Source organism: Prenolepis imparis, unplaced genomic scaffold (genome assembly GCF_030444845.1).
Source record: "Prenolepis imparis isolate NDT839.2.m4 unplaced genomic scaffold, iyPreImpa1.0 SCAF_4, whole genome shotgun sequence".
NCBI classification, from domain to species: domain Eukaryota; kingdom Metazoa; phylum Arthropoda; class Insecta; order Hymenoptera; family Formicidae; genus Prenolepis; species Prenolepis imparis.
Window position 1 is genome coordinate 14,732,355 of NW_028141162.1, and position 17,321 is coordinate 14,749,675.

The 17,321-nt window shown below is 31.7% G+C and overlaps 2 protein-coding genes across 4 annotated transcripts in view; one reads left to right on the forward strand and one right to left on the reverse strand.

Moving 5' to 3' along the window:
* Nucleotides 1-6,002, reverse strand: part of LOC145934864 (uncharacterized) — a 128,466-nt gene extending 122,464 nt beyond the window's left edge. For all 3 annotated transcript variants that reach the window (XR_014425120.1, XR_014425119.1, XM_083035682.1), the window contains exon 1: nucleotides 5,923-6,002. Coding sequence is in view for 1 of the 3 variants with exons in the window: in XM_083035682.1 (XP_082891808.1) it covers nucleotides 5,923-5,995 (73 nt within the window). In the remaining 2 variants the exon portion in view is untranslated. The remainder of the gene's footprint in view (nucleotides 1-5,922) is intronic.
* Nucleotides 6,003-7,484: 1,482 nt separating this feature from the next.
* Olf413 (DBH like monooxygenase olf413) overlaps nucleotides 7,485-17,321 on the forward strand; it is a 263,489-nt gene continuing 253,652 nt past the window's right edge. The window contains exons 1-2 of the mRNA XM_083035221.1: nucleotides 7,485-7,964; nucleotides 8,274-8,352. The gene's annotated coding sequence lies outside the window, so the exon portion shown is untranslated. The remainder of the gene's footprint in view (nucleotides 7,965-8,273; nucleotides 8,353-17,321) is intronic.

Genomic DNA, 17,321 nt, shown 5'->3' on the forward strand with positions numbered 1-17,321 from the left:
TGTACTTTTATTTTGCTCGTGGATTACCAGCCGTAAATTTGCGTAAAAAATTTATTATTAATTGATTAAAAATGAATTATAAGTTATAAAAGTTGAGATTATAACTATATAAGTATTGCAATTAAAAGAAGGTAATACATCAATTTCGATATAACGAGATATATAAGTGACAGAGATTAATTATCCAAATTATTATATCCATAATTGAAAAGAGCAGATCAGAGAAAATTAGATGACAAAAAAAATTTCACAAGATTTTAATTCTTTATATCTTATATTGAAATAGTTGTTAATAAGTAAAGGATCGGATTGACGTATCGCAGAAACTCGCGTTCTGACAAATTTAACTCTAAATTCGTTACTATGGCGCATTGCAATCTGCATCGACGAAGCCGGGCGATAAACCGACTCGCAATTTCATGCATACGTCATCAGGAATGGTAGGAATCGTCGACAGCGAGCGTCACGTGCGATGTACGTCGACGCACGTCGGGGTCGTCGCCGAAATACTGGGAAATTCTCCCGTTATTCCTAGACGCCTACGAGCGGCCCATGAATTCCAACAGAGAGGCCGCCGTTGGCATTCAGGAATTATGCATCGATCAATCGATCGACGATACCAATATAAAGGCGATCGCGTCGAACGGCTCGTTCTACGGTATCATTTCAACGAAATATTCTGATGTATAATACAGAATTAAAGAAGAAATTAGAAAACGCGTAATAAGATACACTGAGAGAATTTTCTCTTAGAATTTACCCTGAAAATCATGGTAATTGTGGGACAATATGGTATGGAAAGAATGTTATGACAATTTCTCTAATTAATACTTATCACAATAAAAATAGTAAAATCTATCACAATAAAATATAAAACATGTTTGATTAATTTTATTAAATTGCATAGTAAAATTAATCAAACATATTTTATATTTTATTGTAATAGATATGATTATTTTTATTGTGATAAATATTAATTAGAGAAATTCTCATAACATTCTTTCCATATCATATTGTCCTACGATTACCATGATTTTCAGGGTAAATTCTAAGAGAAAATTCTTTCTGTGTAGAAAGATATATTTTACGATATGATTTATTGTTAGATTTTCTTTTAAATTATACAAACTATTAATGCATGTGATACTTTATTTAATTTGTGTTTCATTATTAAAGAATTCATATATAAATCTATAATATCATAAATTTTATAACAAACTTTATAAAAATATATAAAATGATTAATTTTATATGCCTCTAATATTTCATATTTCTTCTTTTTCATTAAATCAATTTTATTTTTTTAAAATTATTATTAAAAAATGTTTGCACATATAAATGTGTGAAAGATTAAAGTAATTAATTAATTTTGATTAGTTCAAGCATGAAATTATCGGTTTCCATCTGCCCGGCTTAATCAGTGTAACACACTCTTAATGCTAAAAGTCCCGTATTGGACACGAAGTTGCACGCTTCATTGTCCACGTGCTTTCTCACGTGATGATCGCACCTGATCGAGCGTATCAATTTTCCAGCGAGTCATGACTCTACTAAAGAATCCCCTAGGTGGGACTTGATTGTGGCGCAAGAATCGATCGTGTGAAACGACGAGGGGAGAAATGAAAAATGATGGCCTCGACGGCTGAATTTTGTCTTCTTACGCGCGTTCGGATTTTCGGTCTTAAAAGCCGTTAAACATCGCATCAGAGTCGCATCAATGATTCAGTATTTACGTACAATGACGATGAAATTGGCTCCAAAGATCCCACCCGTCGTCATATAAGGTTTTCTCAAAGGTTTTCTCGCGCGTGTTTCTCGGGTCCACCCTCACACGTGGAAACCATTTGGGACTACATCACAAAATGCAACGTGAGCGAAAAAACGTGAGTCCCGCAGCAGCACGGCAATTTCGAGCTTTTCATTCCTCATGAGCTTAATTAATCGTGTGCGCCACGCGAATTCTCGTGACAATATGACGCAATTTTCATCGATTATCGATTTTTTAATCCTTCGTGGGTGTTCTAATTTATTTACAATTACATGCATGAAAGAATGTAAAGTAAAAATGCTGAAAATGATGACTAATATTGTGTATGAGAAAAGAAATAGAATAATTTTTTTTGTAGGTACGGTTAGCATGAATACGTTAAGTATGCATGAGAGAGTTCATTAGAATTTAATTATCATAGCCTAGAGAATGCCGGCACATTGTTAATTACTATTGTGACCCCTGCTAAGATCTTAACGATACTATTAAGAACGAGTTTAGAATTAAGTTTATTTTTCACAATGAGAGAGAGAAAGAGAGAGAGCCTGAGCGTTATATAATAAAATATCGATGTTATAAAAACAGGCATTTGCTTTGAATAATTTATATACCTATAAAAAAATATAATATATTTAAATAAAATATAATAATTTATTTATTTGGATTAATAGACGAGAAAATACTGCTGCAAGAAAATTGTGTATCTTTGCTTAATTAATTATATTTAAATATATTTAATATATTTAAATATATTTAAAAAGTATTTCTTCATATATGTATGTATAATGTTTATATCTTCTTGATATGTAAAATTATATTTTAATCAAACAAACATTGCAGTTTAAACTATATTTAAAATTAATTTTGCAGTTTAATTAACCTTAATTGCTTTTAGTTATTCATCAATCGTAATTATATTATAATTTAATCATATTTTAATTAATTTAAATAATTATATAAAATCTACATTTTAAAGATACAACACACACAACAACAACACATAATGACTTCTTCAAAATATTTATACTTTAAATAAAATATTTTGTAAAATCATTTTTCTCTCTTTCTCTAGTATTTTTATTGCATTAAAGTGAAAATATTTGTTGTAGTTATGATAAAATAAAATAATTTCACGATATTGTGCACGATAAATTAAAAATTTTGTAATAATATTTAATGGGGCAATACAAACGCACTGAGAGAATTTTCTCTTAAAATTTATCCTGAAAATCATGGTAATCATGGGACAAAAATATGATATGGAAAGAATTTTATGAGAATTTTTCTGATTAATATTTATCACAATCAAAATAATAATATCACAATAAAATATAAAACATATCTGATTGATTTTACTAAACTGCATAGTAAAATTAATCAAACATTTTATATTTTATTGTAATAGATATTATTTTGATTGTGATAAATATTAATCAGAGAAATTCTCATAAAATTCTTTCCATACCATATTGTCTCACGATTATCATGATTTTCTGGGTAAATTCTAAGAGAAAATTCTTTCTGATGTGCATAAATCATTTGTTTATTTGCATTGTGGCAAAGTTTGTATGTGTGTGGGACATAATGTCAGCACGCACTTTTTTGCGTATCGAGGTGCCTCGAACGCCAAACATCAAATGCCATAAACCATAAACGAACGTTGCAGCCGGGCTGCGGTTTTACGCATTAGAGTATTTAAATTTTATCGACGGCTTACGAGTGTCTCGTCCGGTCAAACAAAACCTATGAAGCGGCATTTATCGTTTGCCGTTTCATTGTCCACAACGCGATCTTCTCAAAGAATATGCATCCCTATCATAAAACGACCCTCGCGAAAGATACGCGACGTATAATTCCTGCACGCACGCATATATTACTATACTGCGGTTATCACACTGCTGCGTGTTTCACCTACTCTTGTTTTTTTTTCTCTGTATTTTTTTGCCTTTCTTTTTTTTCAACGCGTAAATGGATTTTATGCCGTGGGTTCGTTGAACCGTCGCCGCCGCCGGCGCGTTATACTTGATCGTTAAAATGGGAAATACCCGGCGACCATGCAACGTAATGAAGACTGCACGTATATATACATATACATAAACTGTCTTTCTCGTCTTCTCTGTTGGAGTATTACGTGATATCTGGCGGATATCTCGATATTCATGTGCGCGACACGAAATGTGGAGATTCGTAAAATGGACTAGATCAAAGATATTTCTCGGAAATAATCTTCTCGTAACTAGTTCATTATCGCGGACTATCTATACATCCGGTTCTACCAATAACTGCGATTAATTCTTGGATATGCATTAATTTTGCAGGCAAAATTTGTTGTGCAAACTTGGTCTTAACATCGTTTGTCATGTTTCATTTAAAACAAAATTTTATGATAAAGTCTAAATCAATGAAAATTATACTAATGTATTTTTATATAATTTGTATGTATATTTAGAATTTTTTAAAATTTTCTTTTCAAATTTGTGTTAAATTAAGAGATTTTTAATTTTGGAAAATTTGAATTTCCGTTTTCTCTTGTTTACTTTACGGCTGAAATAATGAGTTGCTCTTGTATATATTTATTTTCCTTTCTTTTACATAATTAATTTTAATTGTTTGTAATAATAATTAATAAATAAAAAATTAAACTAATTAAAGTAATAATACATTAAATAATATAATATAATTTAATGTTTCTTTAATTAACTTGCTGCAATTATTTTTGCCTACATAATGAATACATTCATGTATACATATTTATAACTATTTAGTTTACACTGGTACAACCGGTCGTTAATTATTATAAATCTGTTATTTCACAAAATAACTTACATACATTATTACATCTATCATTAATATAGAGCATTATTTTCCTAATTTTCAATTGACGAAATTATATACATGTGAAAAGACTTCTCTATGTATAATAAAACATTAATAAGAAAAGTATTTTCTTATTATAATGTTTTATTATATAAATTAATAGATTGGGATTTTATTTTTGCCCAATTTTACCAATGTTTATAAATTCAGATTATTTATTTATAGTTTTAAAAAATTTAGAACTTATAGAATTTTTTTAAGTGTGCAAGAAATACGCAATAATATATTATTTAAAAATCATACGAGTTCATTAAGATTTGATTTCATTTTTTGTCTTTTTTAATCATTAAATTTTTCTTTGCAAAAAAAAACTCACTATATGGATATGCATTTATTTATTCATTGCAGGCAAAATTTGTTGTGCAAACTTGGTCTTAACATCGTTTGACATGTTTTATTTGAAACAAAATTTTTTGATAAAGCCTAAATCAATGAAAATTTTACTAATGTATTTTTATATCATTTGTGTGTATATCCATATACATATATACATACTGGTTTGTTTCCATCAATTAAAAAATATATCCAATATCATTTCCTTTTCTCTCTTTGTCATAGAAAAATTACGCTTCAAACAATATAAATATGTTTCTGTTATGTAAATAAATCTACTCACCAGGCTCTCTCTCTCTCTCTCTCTCTCTCTCTCTCTCTCTCTCTCTCTCTCTCCTCGAGCGATGTATCTCGTCATGATCCTTTTAATCTTGATCCATCGTCGCCCCGATGAGTTCGTTTCCTCCTTCAGTTCTTTGCAAGAAAAGTTCACTCACTGATACGAATCGATTAGAGAAACGCTGATTACGGACACAGTGTTCGTTTTCGTGCGATATGATTAGTTTGAACTCGCGAAGTACACGACGCGAATTCAATTTATACGTTACGTAAAAGCTTGGCGACGAATTCATTACGCCACTACATTGAACACGTCTCACGAGATAATGACTACATAGTTACGATCACGCGTGCTTATCAATATACCACGACACACTCCCGATACCGAAATTTCGCGGCTGCCGATACCTCTCGCATGCGAGACACTCCCGAATCCCGAATAAACAAAAGGCGCCATTTGCTGACCGACACGACGCTGACCTTCTCCAAGCGTCGCGATACGTCAAGTGATTAACTTCACACCTGTACCGGACAAAATGCGTTGCACCCACACACATACATACATACACGTATTATGATGTACTACTCGGGGTGACTCTTTCGTACATGATATAAACGTATTATATGTCGCGTGAATGTCTTTCTTTCAGTATTATCAGACTCACCCGCGATGTCCAACAATCGTACGCGAGACTCTTTTTTGACGAGAGTCGACGCGATCCAGCACTCTGCCGCCATGTCTTCTAGTAACTTGTCGTGACGTCACAGGCATAGATTTAATAAATGTAGATCGCGCACCTTGGCGGTGGTGGGGGGTACGGTGGGTATTCATGAAATATACCTAGATAAACATGCGTACATGAATAATGCACGAGTGCACAAAGAGAGAGAGAGAGGGAAAGAGAGAAATTGACCAATCAAATATCTAATTAGGGTGTTATATTGCTACCTTTTTCGTACTAGACAAATGATTAATTGATTTTTTGTTCATATATATTGCGCGTTTATGCAAATTTGTCTACATAGATATTGAAATGTGTCAGGTATTAAAAAGAGCGCAATTTTTCGCTGTCTCTCTCTTATAAAGAGAGAACATTAGTCAAAGCTTTCTCTTTCTCTTTTTATTTATTATTCCATGTTGTTATGTTTGAAAATGATTATCGGTGATAACGGAATTTCGATCTGATGCGATGTAATAGGACGACAAACCATGATTTATATATCGTGAAAATGCTGTTAATTACTGTCGTGTATGTTTAATTAGTATACAATAGTCTTTTCGTGTGCGCAACTTTATCGATAAGCTAATGTACTGTAAAAATAAAATTCCTCTATACATATGATACATACACACATACACGAAATATGTATTAATTAAGCTTCTTCAGTTACGTGTAGAACATTACATGCGATGCATTAATTACATTATGCGAACGCTAATTACTCTACGACGATTATGAATTTTCGAATTTTATTAAACTATAGGATAATAGAAAACTACATATACATATATGACTTTGACTTGATAATATTGAGAATTTAAAACTGAGAAAAAACTTTTTTAAATATGATATAATAAATGCAACTATTTTAAAACAATATCTCTATTATTTGTTTTAAATATTTAATATAAACAATATTAAAACAATATAGATAAGGAACATATATTATGAATTATTTCTTTATTTATTATTTCTTTAATTATTTATTTATTAGAATAGTTTTAATATGATAAAAAAATATTAAAATAAAATGTAAATAAAAATAGAAAAGAGTGAATTAAAATTTTATTCAAGAAATATTAAATCATTAAAGAAATCTAAAAAGTTTATTTACAGTTCCTGCACAGTCTCTCTCTATACATTCTTTTTATTTAATTCTAAAGAATTTTATTCCATTTAGGGCTAATTTTATCAAGTCCAGTTAGATGAACCAATGATTCAAGTTAGCAGAGTGGCCAACGAGGACATGAAAGTATTTATGACATTCATAGGTATAAAGGTTTGATTTTGGCATTAATTATATTTCTAACAATCTCTGATTAATTTAATTTTATGCTAGGATCAATAAAAGTTTGTTCATTTCATGATATATCGATATACATAATCAATATCGATATTTCGATACTTCGATATTTCGATATGTTAATGTGCATTTTAATGTATGTCGCACGCCAATCATAAGTAACAGCGTGAACTTCGCCTTAGTGACGTCACAGTGTCGGAGGAGTAATCTGGCGGTTCGGTGACTCGCGTCCGTTCGTGTCTTGTGTCTTGTCCTGTGCGTCCGCGTCCTTTGCTCGATTAAGACGTACGTATGTAAATACTGCGATGTGTGAATATCTCGAGCGATACGCTAATTAAGAGACAGTCTCGTGAATCGGAATCGTGATCGACGATACGTGGGATGCTGCGTACATACATTCTTGTTCATGTCGTACGCAACGCGAAGTTGTGCCAAGTTGCTGCTATATTCGCATCGTGTCGACACTCTGGCTGGCATCAAATTTCGTCTCTTCGTATTATTTCGTTTATAAAGCGAGTCTCGCGAACAAGTGTGTCGGGAGTGTGACTCTAATGTGACATAGCACGTAGATAAACGTGCGTTACGATTCTTTTGCAAGATATTCGCGCTATGGACACGTGATGCAGCATGAATGTGGTTGCGTTGTTAAAAAACGCAGGTTTCAGGAGGGCCGACATTTTGTGTAAGTACTTTTAGACTCACAATCAGAGTGCGAATTTCATATAGGACGATTACATACATTTACGTACAATGTAGCGCGCGATAAACGATGCAATTAATCGTGATTTTACGACGTGCAATGACGTAGTAAAGTATGCGTTTATTTCACATTATGTTGATTAAATATTAATTGCGGCGAAATCCTACTGGTTTTCCTCCGTTTTGCGGATTGAATTGCGCGTGTAAATCTGTAAATGTACGTCGGGGATGCCGTATAGTGTTGTATGTAAATACGCGCGATCGTAATTACTGTGTTTTTGATATTTCGCAGCTGTGAGTGCCTTTCTGATGAAGAGCCAAGGGAAGAAAAATCGAGGAATAATGTATTCAGCGACGACGATAAACGGTTGGTGAGTAAATTCATTTAATATTCTTTCCTGTTTAAAAATTATTTATTCATGTTTAATGATCTGTTGTATATGTAATCGAATTTTAAGAGTATTGTGCTTTTGCCAATTTTATCAATATTTTAATATTGATTTATATGTGATCTCAAAAATATTGATATATTAAATCAGTAATTTTATGTATGATAAAATTATTTTTTTCACTGCATTAGAATTTTTTACATTTATTTTTTCTCTTTTTTTTGATTAAGTATAATTTTCTATAAGATTATTTTAAACGTTCTTTTAAAATAAAAGTTAGAAGAAAATAAAATTTGTAAAACAAAAACTGAATTTTATATTATGCTTAGATTTTTTTTAAAAATTAATTAAATATCGGTTTTTATAAAAATATTAATTAAATATCGGTTTTTATAAAAAAATTAATTAAATAACGGTGTTTGTAAGAATATTTTGGAAAATGTGGCAATTTTAGCCTGCAGTAAATCAATATTTTTATTCTTGTATAATTTTTGTTCTCAAATGTATAAATAATTATTTATTTGTGATATAATATGATCTGTTTTGGCATTGCATAGAAATTTCGCACATAGTAGATTTATGCCATTACGATAATTATCGACAAATAATAATTGATATAAATAATATTGTAATTATAATTTTCTAATGAATTTTTTTTACAAAATGGGATAAATTAAAATTTTAAATTTATTAAAAATCTGTTACATTGAGCATTAATGCATTGAACAGATGCATAAAATTTTATGAGAATGTGAAAATATCTCATTCTCGATCTCATTGTCAGTTTAGTCTGTGTATCGAATAATCAGAGAGAAAGAATGAGCACTGAAAAACGAGAAATGGATACGTGATCATTTCTTCATTGAAATCCATTAATCCTTCGATACTATAAAGACAATCTCAAAATGTTCATATTTCCATGATGTATTCAATATGTTTCATGTATATAAAAAAATGTGTTATATTTCTGTAAATATATACTGAGAGAATTTTCTCTTAGAATTTATTCTGAAAATCATGGTAATCGTGGGACAACATAAAGAATGTTATGAGAATTTTTCTGATTAATATTTATCATAAAAAAAATAATAACATCTATCACAATAAAATATAAAACATGTTTGATTAATTTGACTAAACTGCATAGTAACATTAATCAAACATATTTTATATTTTATTGTAATAGATATTATTATTTTTATTGTGATAAATATTAATCAAGGAAATTCTCATAAAATTCTTTCCATACCATAGTGTCCCACGATTACCATGATTTTCAGGGTAAATTCTAAGAGAAAATTCTCTCTGTGTATAATTATAATTCTTAAAATATGAAGAATATTAAGAGAAAAAGGGAAAAGAAGTAATAAATTATTATATGATTCAATATGACTGATTTTTAAAATAACAATTCTATAAAATTGTCCTCTTTTTATATATATTTTTTTTTAATTCTCAATTTTAATCGAAAGAGCTATAATTGTGAAAGTGCTCTTATAAATCTATAAAAGATTTAAATATATATATAGACACGCGTGTGTGCATAAATTTTCAATCGAGAAAGAATATATACACGAAGAGTTAACTCGCGTTCGTGAAAAACGCGCGCGAGACGAGGCAATAATGGTAATCCTTTGATCTTTCAATTCCGCTGGCGCCTTATCAGTTGTAGGATGAACCAGGAGAATAGCGGGCGGATTACTCTAGGGAGACGGTAAGAATATTTCAGTTCGTGAATGTGCGATCCCATGTTGCGGGATACGCGCGTGTGACGTTAATTCGGCTTCCAAGCTATTATCTACGCTAGTCCGGCGCAACTGCACGCCGAAACAGTCTTTGTGACATCGCCGTAATGTTTTCCCGCGCATTTGTAATCTCAATCTCGCGATTGTAACGCTGGCAATGTTTATGGGGACTCGTGTACTTCGAAATTGAAACATTTGTTACGATGTAGAAGATTGTTTTCGCGTCGCGATCGGCGGGATTCTTAAGTCTGAATAATGCACTGAATTACAGCTGCAGTAAAGTATTTATTGCGTTGCTAGAGTGAGGTAAAGATACTGATAAAGAATAACAAAATTGATGACAATAATACAACATTTTAGAATTGGAAATTTATATATGTATAAAAATCAATCATATCGAATCATATAATAATTCATTATCATTTGTTTTCTTTTTCTTTTTTAATATTCTTCATATTTTAAGAATTATAATTATATATTAATAATTATATATATATAATAATTATATTATATAAATTTCATTTATATAAATATAACATAATATAATATTATATATAAAATTATTAATATAATTATACTATTAATCTGATACAAAAGGCGAATATAAAAATCTAAAAAGAAAGGGACAAGACATTATTTATTGAAATTTGAAACTTTGAAAGTAAGTATATGCTATACATTTTATACAATTTATAATGTAAATTCGTTAGTAATTTATTCATTCTAACTTTTCAAATATGAGAATTTTTAACAGTACCACAGCTTACCCATATTTTTATTAAGTGCTTTTCATGCTGTGGATATGTTAACTTGTTAAATAAATTTTACCTTTATTTAATCGCTTTGCGCGCGTATATTATTAAAATTTTACAATTTTTAAAATAGGTATCTGTAGATTGTGAATTTTTAAAAATTTTTCGGTAATAAGATCTCTTTCGTAACATATGTGTGTACGCTGTGAGAGGATTTACAAACGTTTAAAGGGTTTATCTGAAATCCCCCAACGTTCTTAGAAAGCTCGTAACTCATTTTATTCGCGTTACTAGCGCTGGTCGGATTCAAAGAACCATCTTGGATTGTGGTCGGCAAACTAGTCAGACAGTAAGAATCAATGCTCGTAAATTCGGTTGGTTTATCGTGGCGAATGGTTGGCCATAATTCACGTGCTCTAAGTCGGCGGATTGGAATGACGTAACAGGATATCCTATCGTATTTAGGAATATTAAGTCATAGTATGATGACGATCTTGAGAACGGATTAGACATTATCAAGTCAGTGCTTCAAAATTATTGATAGTAAATTTTTCATAAAATTTATTTTTCTAAAAAAAAATTCAATATGTATGTATGACTGTAACAAGTATAAATTGAATAATTGTAACGCAGTTTTTAAGCGAAAAATATGACGTTTTACGTATTGATGCACTGAGAGAATTTTCTCTTAGAATTTACCCTGAAAATCATATGGTAATCGTGGGACAATATGGTATGGAAAGAATTTATGAGAATTTCTCTGATTAATATTTATCACAATAAAAATAGTAATATCTATCACAATAAAATATAAAACATGTTTGATTAATTTTATTAAATTTCATAGTAAAATTAATCAAACATTTTATATTTTATTGTAATAGATATTATTTTTATTGTGATAAATGTTAATCAGAGAAATTCTCATAAAATTCTTTCCATACCATATTGTCCCACGATTACCAAAATTTTCAGGATAAATTCTAAGAGAAAATTCTCTCTGTGTGGAAAAGTATATAGTGTCTTAATATTAATTGAAAGAATATTATTTAATATTAATGAATATGATTTTCTCGTTGTGAATCACTATTAAAATGTGTTCTCATAATCATCAAAAATCTCTTTAAATACAGAGAATGAATGGATAAAAATTTGGAAAGGGATTGAGTACTCAAACAGGGGTTATAGTGCTTCGAATTTATTTGATTTGATTGTTATCCCGTTGCGACTATATATAGGCGTTTTGATAAAGTGAGCGGATACAACACTGCAACCAAGTTGGTGGTGAATACGGCCGTGTATACCTGCGGCGAAAATAGCTGGTGTGGTTCCTAGGAGTTAATTCATACCTCCTGCGCTGACTGGACCAGCTGGCGCGATAGGTTGTTCTTTGTAACAATTCCGACGTTTTCTAGCAACACCCGGCAGCGGCATAAGGTTAATGGAAACTAAAACTTCTAAGAGCGAACTATTGGCCCGTCGAAACACAATGCCGCTTTCAATAAATGAACAGTATCTTTCTGGCTCACGAAATGCCCATTAATATATCGTTATCTCATTCGCGAAGTCACATGTTTAATAACGAATTTACTTTCGAATTTTGCTTGCGGTCTAAAAGAAGATTGCTTTCATATTAAAATTTCTCTCTTTCTTTTCTTTATTTTGCAAGAATAATGACTTAAAATTTGATGAATGCTTTATGCAACATGTGTTCAATAAACAATTTCATCGTTGCGTATAATTATTGAAAAGTTGATAAAATACCTAATGATTTACTTTTCACAAACAAAAAACATTTACAAGAAAAGCAATATTAAGAGACATTAGTTTTATCGTAATAAAATTTAATTTGTTACAAATTTAATATAAAAATAAATATTATTAATTTAAAATTAGAATATAGAAGTAAAAAAATCTGGGTGTAATATAATTATCGAAATATATATGTTTTTTGTCTGTCTTGTAATTAAATGATTATGCTAATTTTTTTTTTTTTTTTTATATTTGTACGTCTAAAGTAAGATACATAAGAACCAGTTTTTTTCGCAAACACATCTCTTTCGAATAAAGGTTAAATATAGAAATATAAGTTTTGCGCAAAGAATGGGTCCAAATAGTTTCTCAGAAACCGACGAAGTAATTAATAGGAGAATAAGCCAGACGTGAACGCGATCGCAAAAACTTAATTGGAGGCTCTACAGGAGGTAGTATTTTGAAAGATATGTTTCTCAGTCTTTTGTACGATTCAACACAAACGGATGGGATTTGACATGCAATAATCATTTCTACATATCGCAAAGGGTTAATTATTTAAACGAATTGGATAATCATTTCGAAATTATCTAAATGGGTTTTACAACGAAAATTACGCAACTACAGATTTGTTATTGAATTCGTATTTTCAAAACGAACGACGATTTTAATGTTGAAAAAAATTATATATCTTTAAATTTTATTATGGCATAATGTTATGGTTTGAAGAAGGCAAATAAAATATTGATTTTTAATGGTTATTTTACTTGTATTATGAAATTAATATTTATAAAAATATATAATTATTGCTTGAAAAATGTTTTCTGGATATATAATAAAAAGCATTGTCGAATTAGTTTACCAAATTATTAACTTGTAATAGATATAAAGCGATAGAAAAAAATAATTTTATGTTTATAAAATGCATATATACTAAATATTTAACTCACTGTCAGGAAATATAATTTATATAGACAATTATCTGAAAAAAAAAAAGATGAGATGTGTGATAAGTGTTAATTTCATATTCATTCAAATTTAATATTCGTTCAATTTAATTAAAATTGAATAATGATTTCTGATAATCTGTCTGAAATTTCTGTAGATTTTTTACTTTTCTAACGCTTAAATTAAAATCTTGGAAATCAGCCCTCTGTCATGTTAAGGATCGGTCAGGCTTTAGCAATCTGTGAAAATAGCGAGAATCACAAGTAATCCATCATCTTGACATGTCAGACTGCATAGCCGAAATATGACACTTTTTGCCTCGAATTAATTTTCTTCATTTCTGACACACCAAAAGTGTTGCCAGGATGATATATTAGATATATAGTTTCGAAAAAAAAAAACATTAAATTTAAATGATTTTTTATATTTTTTCCACGTGTGCATAAGAAACGAATATATTTAGCTAAATTGCACTTATACTGTCTTAATTCTGCCGATCGTACCCTTCATCCGTTTCGTATTACAGTTGTGAAATTATGCAGCGGTTTCGTGGCTGTCGAAGCTGTCACGATTTAGACTGACAAGAGAAATGTCTTATTAAACATGCAGACGTGGAATTTTCTATCGGTCGGTCCTGTTTCGCCGGAACAAAGGGTGAGAGGGAGGGTTTCGGTGGGAGAGAGATTATCGAATCTCTCACGGCAACGAGGCCGTTCGTCGGGAATCGCGAAAATCCCTTGCGCGAGATTTGTCATCCTTTATACGACCGTGTCAAAGGAGTGACGCTTACGGAAAGCTTTGTCAGAAATACCAACCCTTCACTTACCTACCTACCTACTATCTACCTATCCCTACATACGCACGCGTACGTATATTATCCGGCTGTTTGCATAGGTATATGGCCGTAGTCATCGTTCTGGAGATGGTGGCAATATTTGCGCGCTCCTGACAGGAAGACAATGAGACTCGACCCGACACGCGATATACAACCATTCTCTCCTGGTTCCCCCTAGTGTCTCTTCTTCTTTCACTCTCTCCCGTTCTATATCATCCGCAATCCACCCTTCAATCTCTCTGCTGCCCTTCCCGTTGTACAACCTTCATATTAGACGTATCCAACCGAAGAAAAGAAGTATATTTGATGATAATTCCAAATTGTAAATTAAATCCCGCGACCCCTTTCGAGATTAATTTATACGTCGCTATTACGCACATTGACCATTACGGTGTTGCTGCTCGTTTTATTTCATATTTATTTTAGAATGATCGTATCTTTTCTCTGTCTCTCGCAGACATAATATCGAATAATCCGTAGAAGAGATTATTTATGTTATTAAGTATATGCAATTTATTGCGATGTTTTTACAAAATAAAAATTTATAATTGACTCGAGAGTCGGTATCATACATGTATATTATATATTTAATACATCCGCAATTTTTAAAAATAAGTTAAAAACAAGTACATTTAAAATTTTCATAAAATAAATTCTATACACTATAAGCAAACGCGTATTAACGTAAGCTAAATGTTTAAATGTATATTCAAAGATCAGAGTTATTTAAAAAACTTTTTTTACATGGTATTTCGCTCCGTAAGCCGCGGAAAACTAAGTCTGATATTTATAAATGTTGAATATTTATTCATAACATTTTATTGAATTAATATCACACGCTAGGGTCTATATATGCTCTTATATATTCATAAGTGACAATTACATTTTATTATTATGATTTATCGGATTTATTATAAAAGCAAATTATGTTGTTCCATTTAACGTCATTATATTCGTAATGCCATTTGCATATTGTTTATTTTCAATGGTCGAACATATATATCGTGAAATAACATACATTTGCATGTGTGTCATTACATAATCTTACAACCGAACACGCGGATCGATTCCCACGGCACTATGGCCAATTCAAGACCGTTGTCCGCTTCTAATCACAAAGTATCTTAACAGCCGCGATGCCGTCGTGGACGGGAGAAAAAAAAGATCATCCGTGGAAAATTGTCGCCGCAACAGGGCGTAACCTTTGGGGATAAGTAGCTGTCGCTTCCGGTGCTCCGCTTCCGCGTTACTTTAAGGAAAACCCGCAGTTTTCACGGCTTTCGGACAAATTGTGAGGAGAATGATGTATCGGCGGGCGGCGCGGTGCGAGGGAGGAAACGTCGAAGGACCTCCCGGCGTGTTTCTCCGGGTTTCTTGCATCCGCCTTGGAGGGCTCCTCGGCCCGCCAAGACGTCTGCCCGCAGCAACCGCCCATTACGTCTATTGTATTCCCGTGGAAAGCGTCCTTTTGCTTCTATTCCTCGAAAGAGAGAGCGCCACCCCGATTTCTCTACCGACTCTGCTACAATTACATTTTCACGTCCCGCACTTTGGAGCAGATTCTTTCATAGTCAAAAACACTAGCTGAGAAGAAAGATTTTTCGCTGATTGGTACGGCGCGTTTTATCTTTACGAGCATCTCTTTTGTGTGGCATCGGGCGAGCGATACTTCAAAGTTTGGCGCGAGTCATCTCGCCGCGGGATTAATTTTAATTCCGATAAGAACATCGCGCTCCGTCAGGGAGATGAAGGTGTGAGAGCGGCAGGTAAAAGAAAGAGGGAGTTGAATTTGTGGGGTTGAATTACTCCGATCGCAGAACTTCGATATCGGATTAAAAGCGCATCTGTTTTTGTTTGGTCACTTTAGTATTCTTGCGTCCATTGATCTTTATAGCTTTTTTATATTAGAATATATTGTATTGTTATACACGTGACAAGCTAAATTACGCTTTTCATCGTGCGCTATTAATGCATATTAATCTGCTTCTCGATGGTAACTGATTGTGAATTAATTTTCCGTTGTAATATATTACCGTTTCTCTCATCGATCATTATAATACTTCAAAATCCGCTATTATGATTTGCATTTCATGCTAAATGTACTTGTTTCTGACTTTGTAAAACATATATGGTTAATACGAACATACGGTATTCGATGTTCTATATGCTGAGATTGATACGATCGCATTTGACGTTAAACGTGGGATATGAAGAGAGGCGTAAAATATCCGCGACGTAACATTGACGTGAGACACATTCCGATATTACGTATACGACACATGATTTTAAAACGTGCATCTTCTCCGACGCGTTAGTTTCACCATAATTTGAGGCGGCCGACAGGTCGGAATGTTTATACTCCCGTAGATACTTTACCTGTCCACTGCTCTGTGGCCTAAGCCCGTGATATATAACGGGCAGTTGACTAATCCCTTTCGCCCTTTGCGGTCATGGTGCGGTGTACGGAATATAAGTGGCCCTCTTCGTCTCCTCGGAGATATATTTTAGAATTGTACTACCGCGATCACTTGCCAGTTATGACTTGCTTTCTTTTTTCCTTTTTTGATTAATAACTTATACACTTTATGTGACAATTGAATCTTTACATTCTCTTACTGAGATACCTGCACGCATTATAAATATAAAAATGAATAATATATTATACAGGTTCTCAGACATTAGAAAGACATGCATGAGAAAACGAACTAATAATAATGACGATTATTATATTAGTCTTGAACATATTGATACTTGATTAAAAAATTTAAATAAATAATTAATCATATTATCGTATACGCGAGGAATGAATTCTGTATATATTAATTTATTAAATACACATCAATGAAAGGATTTAGAGAGTGTTGAGACATTCTATGAATAAATAATAGTATGAATAAAATAAATAATCTTTGCAAGTAG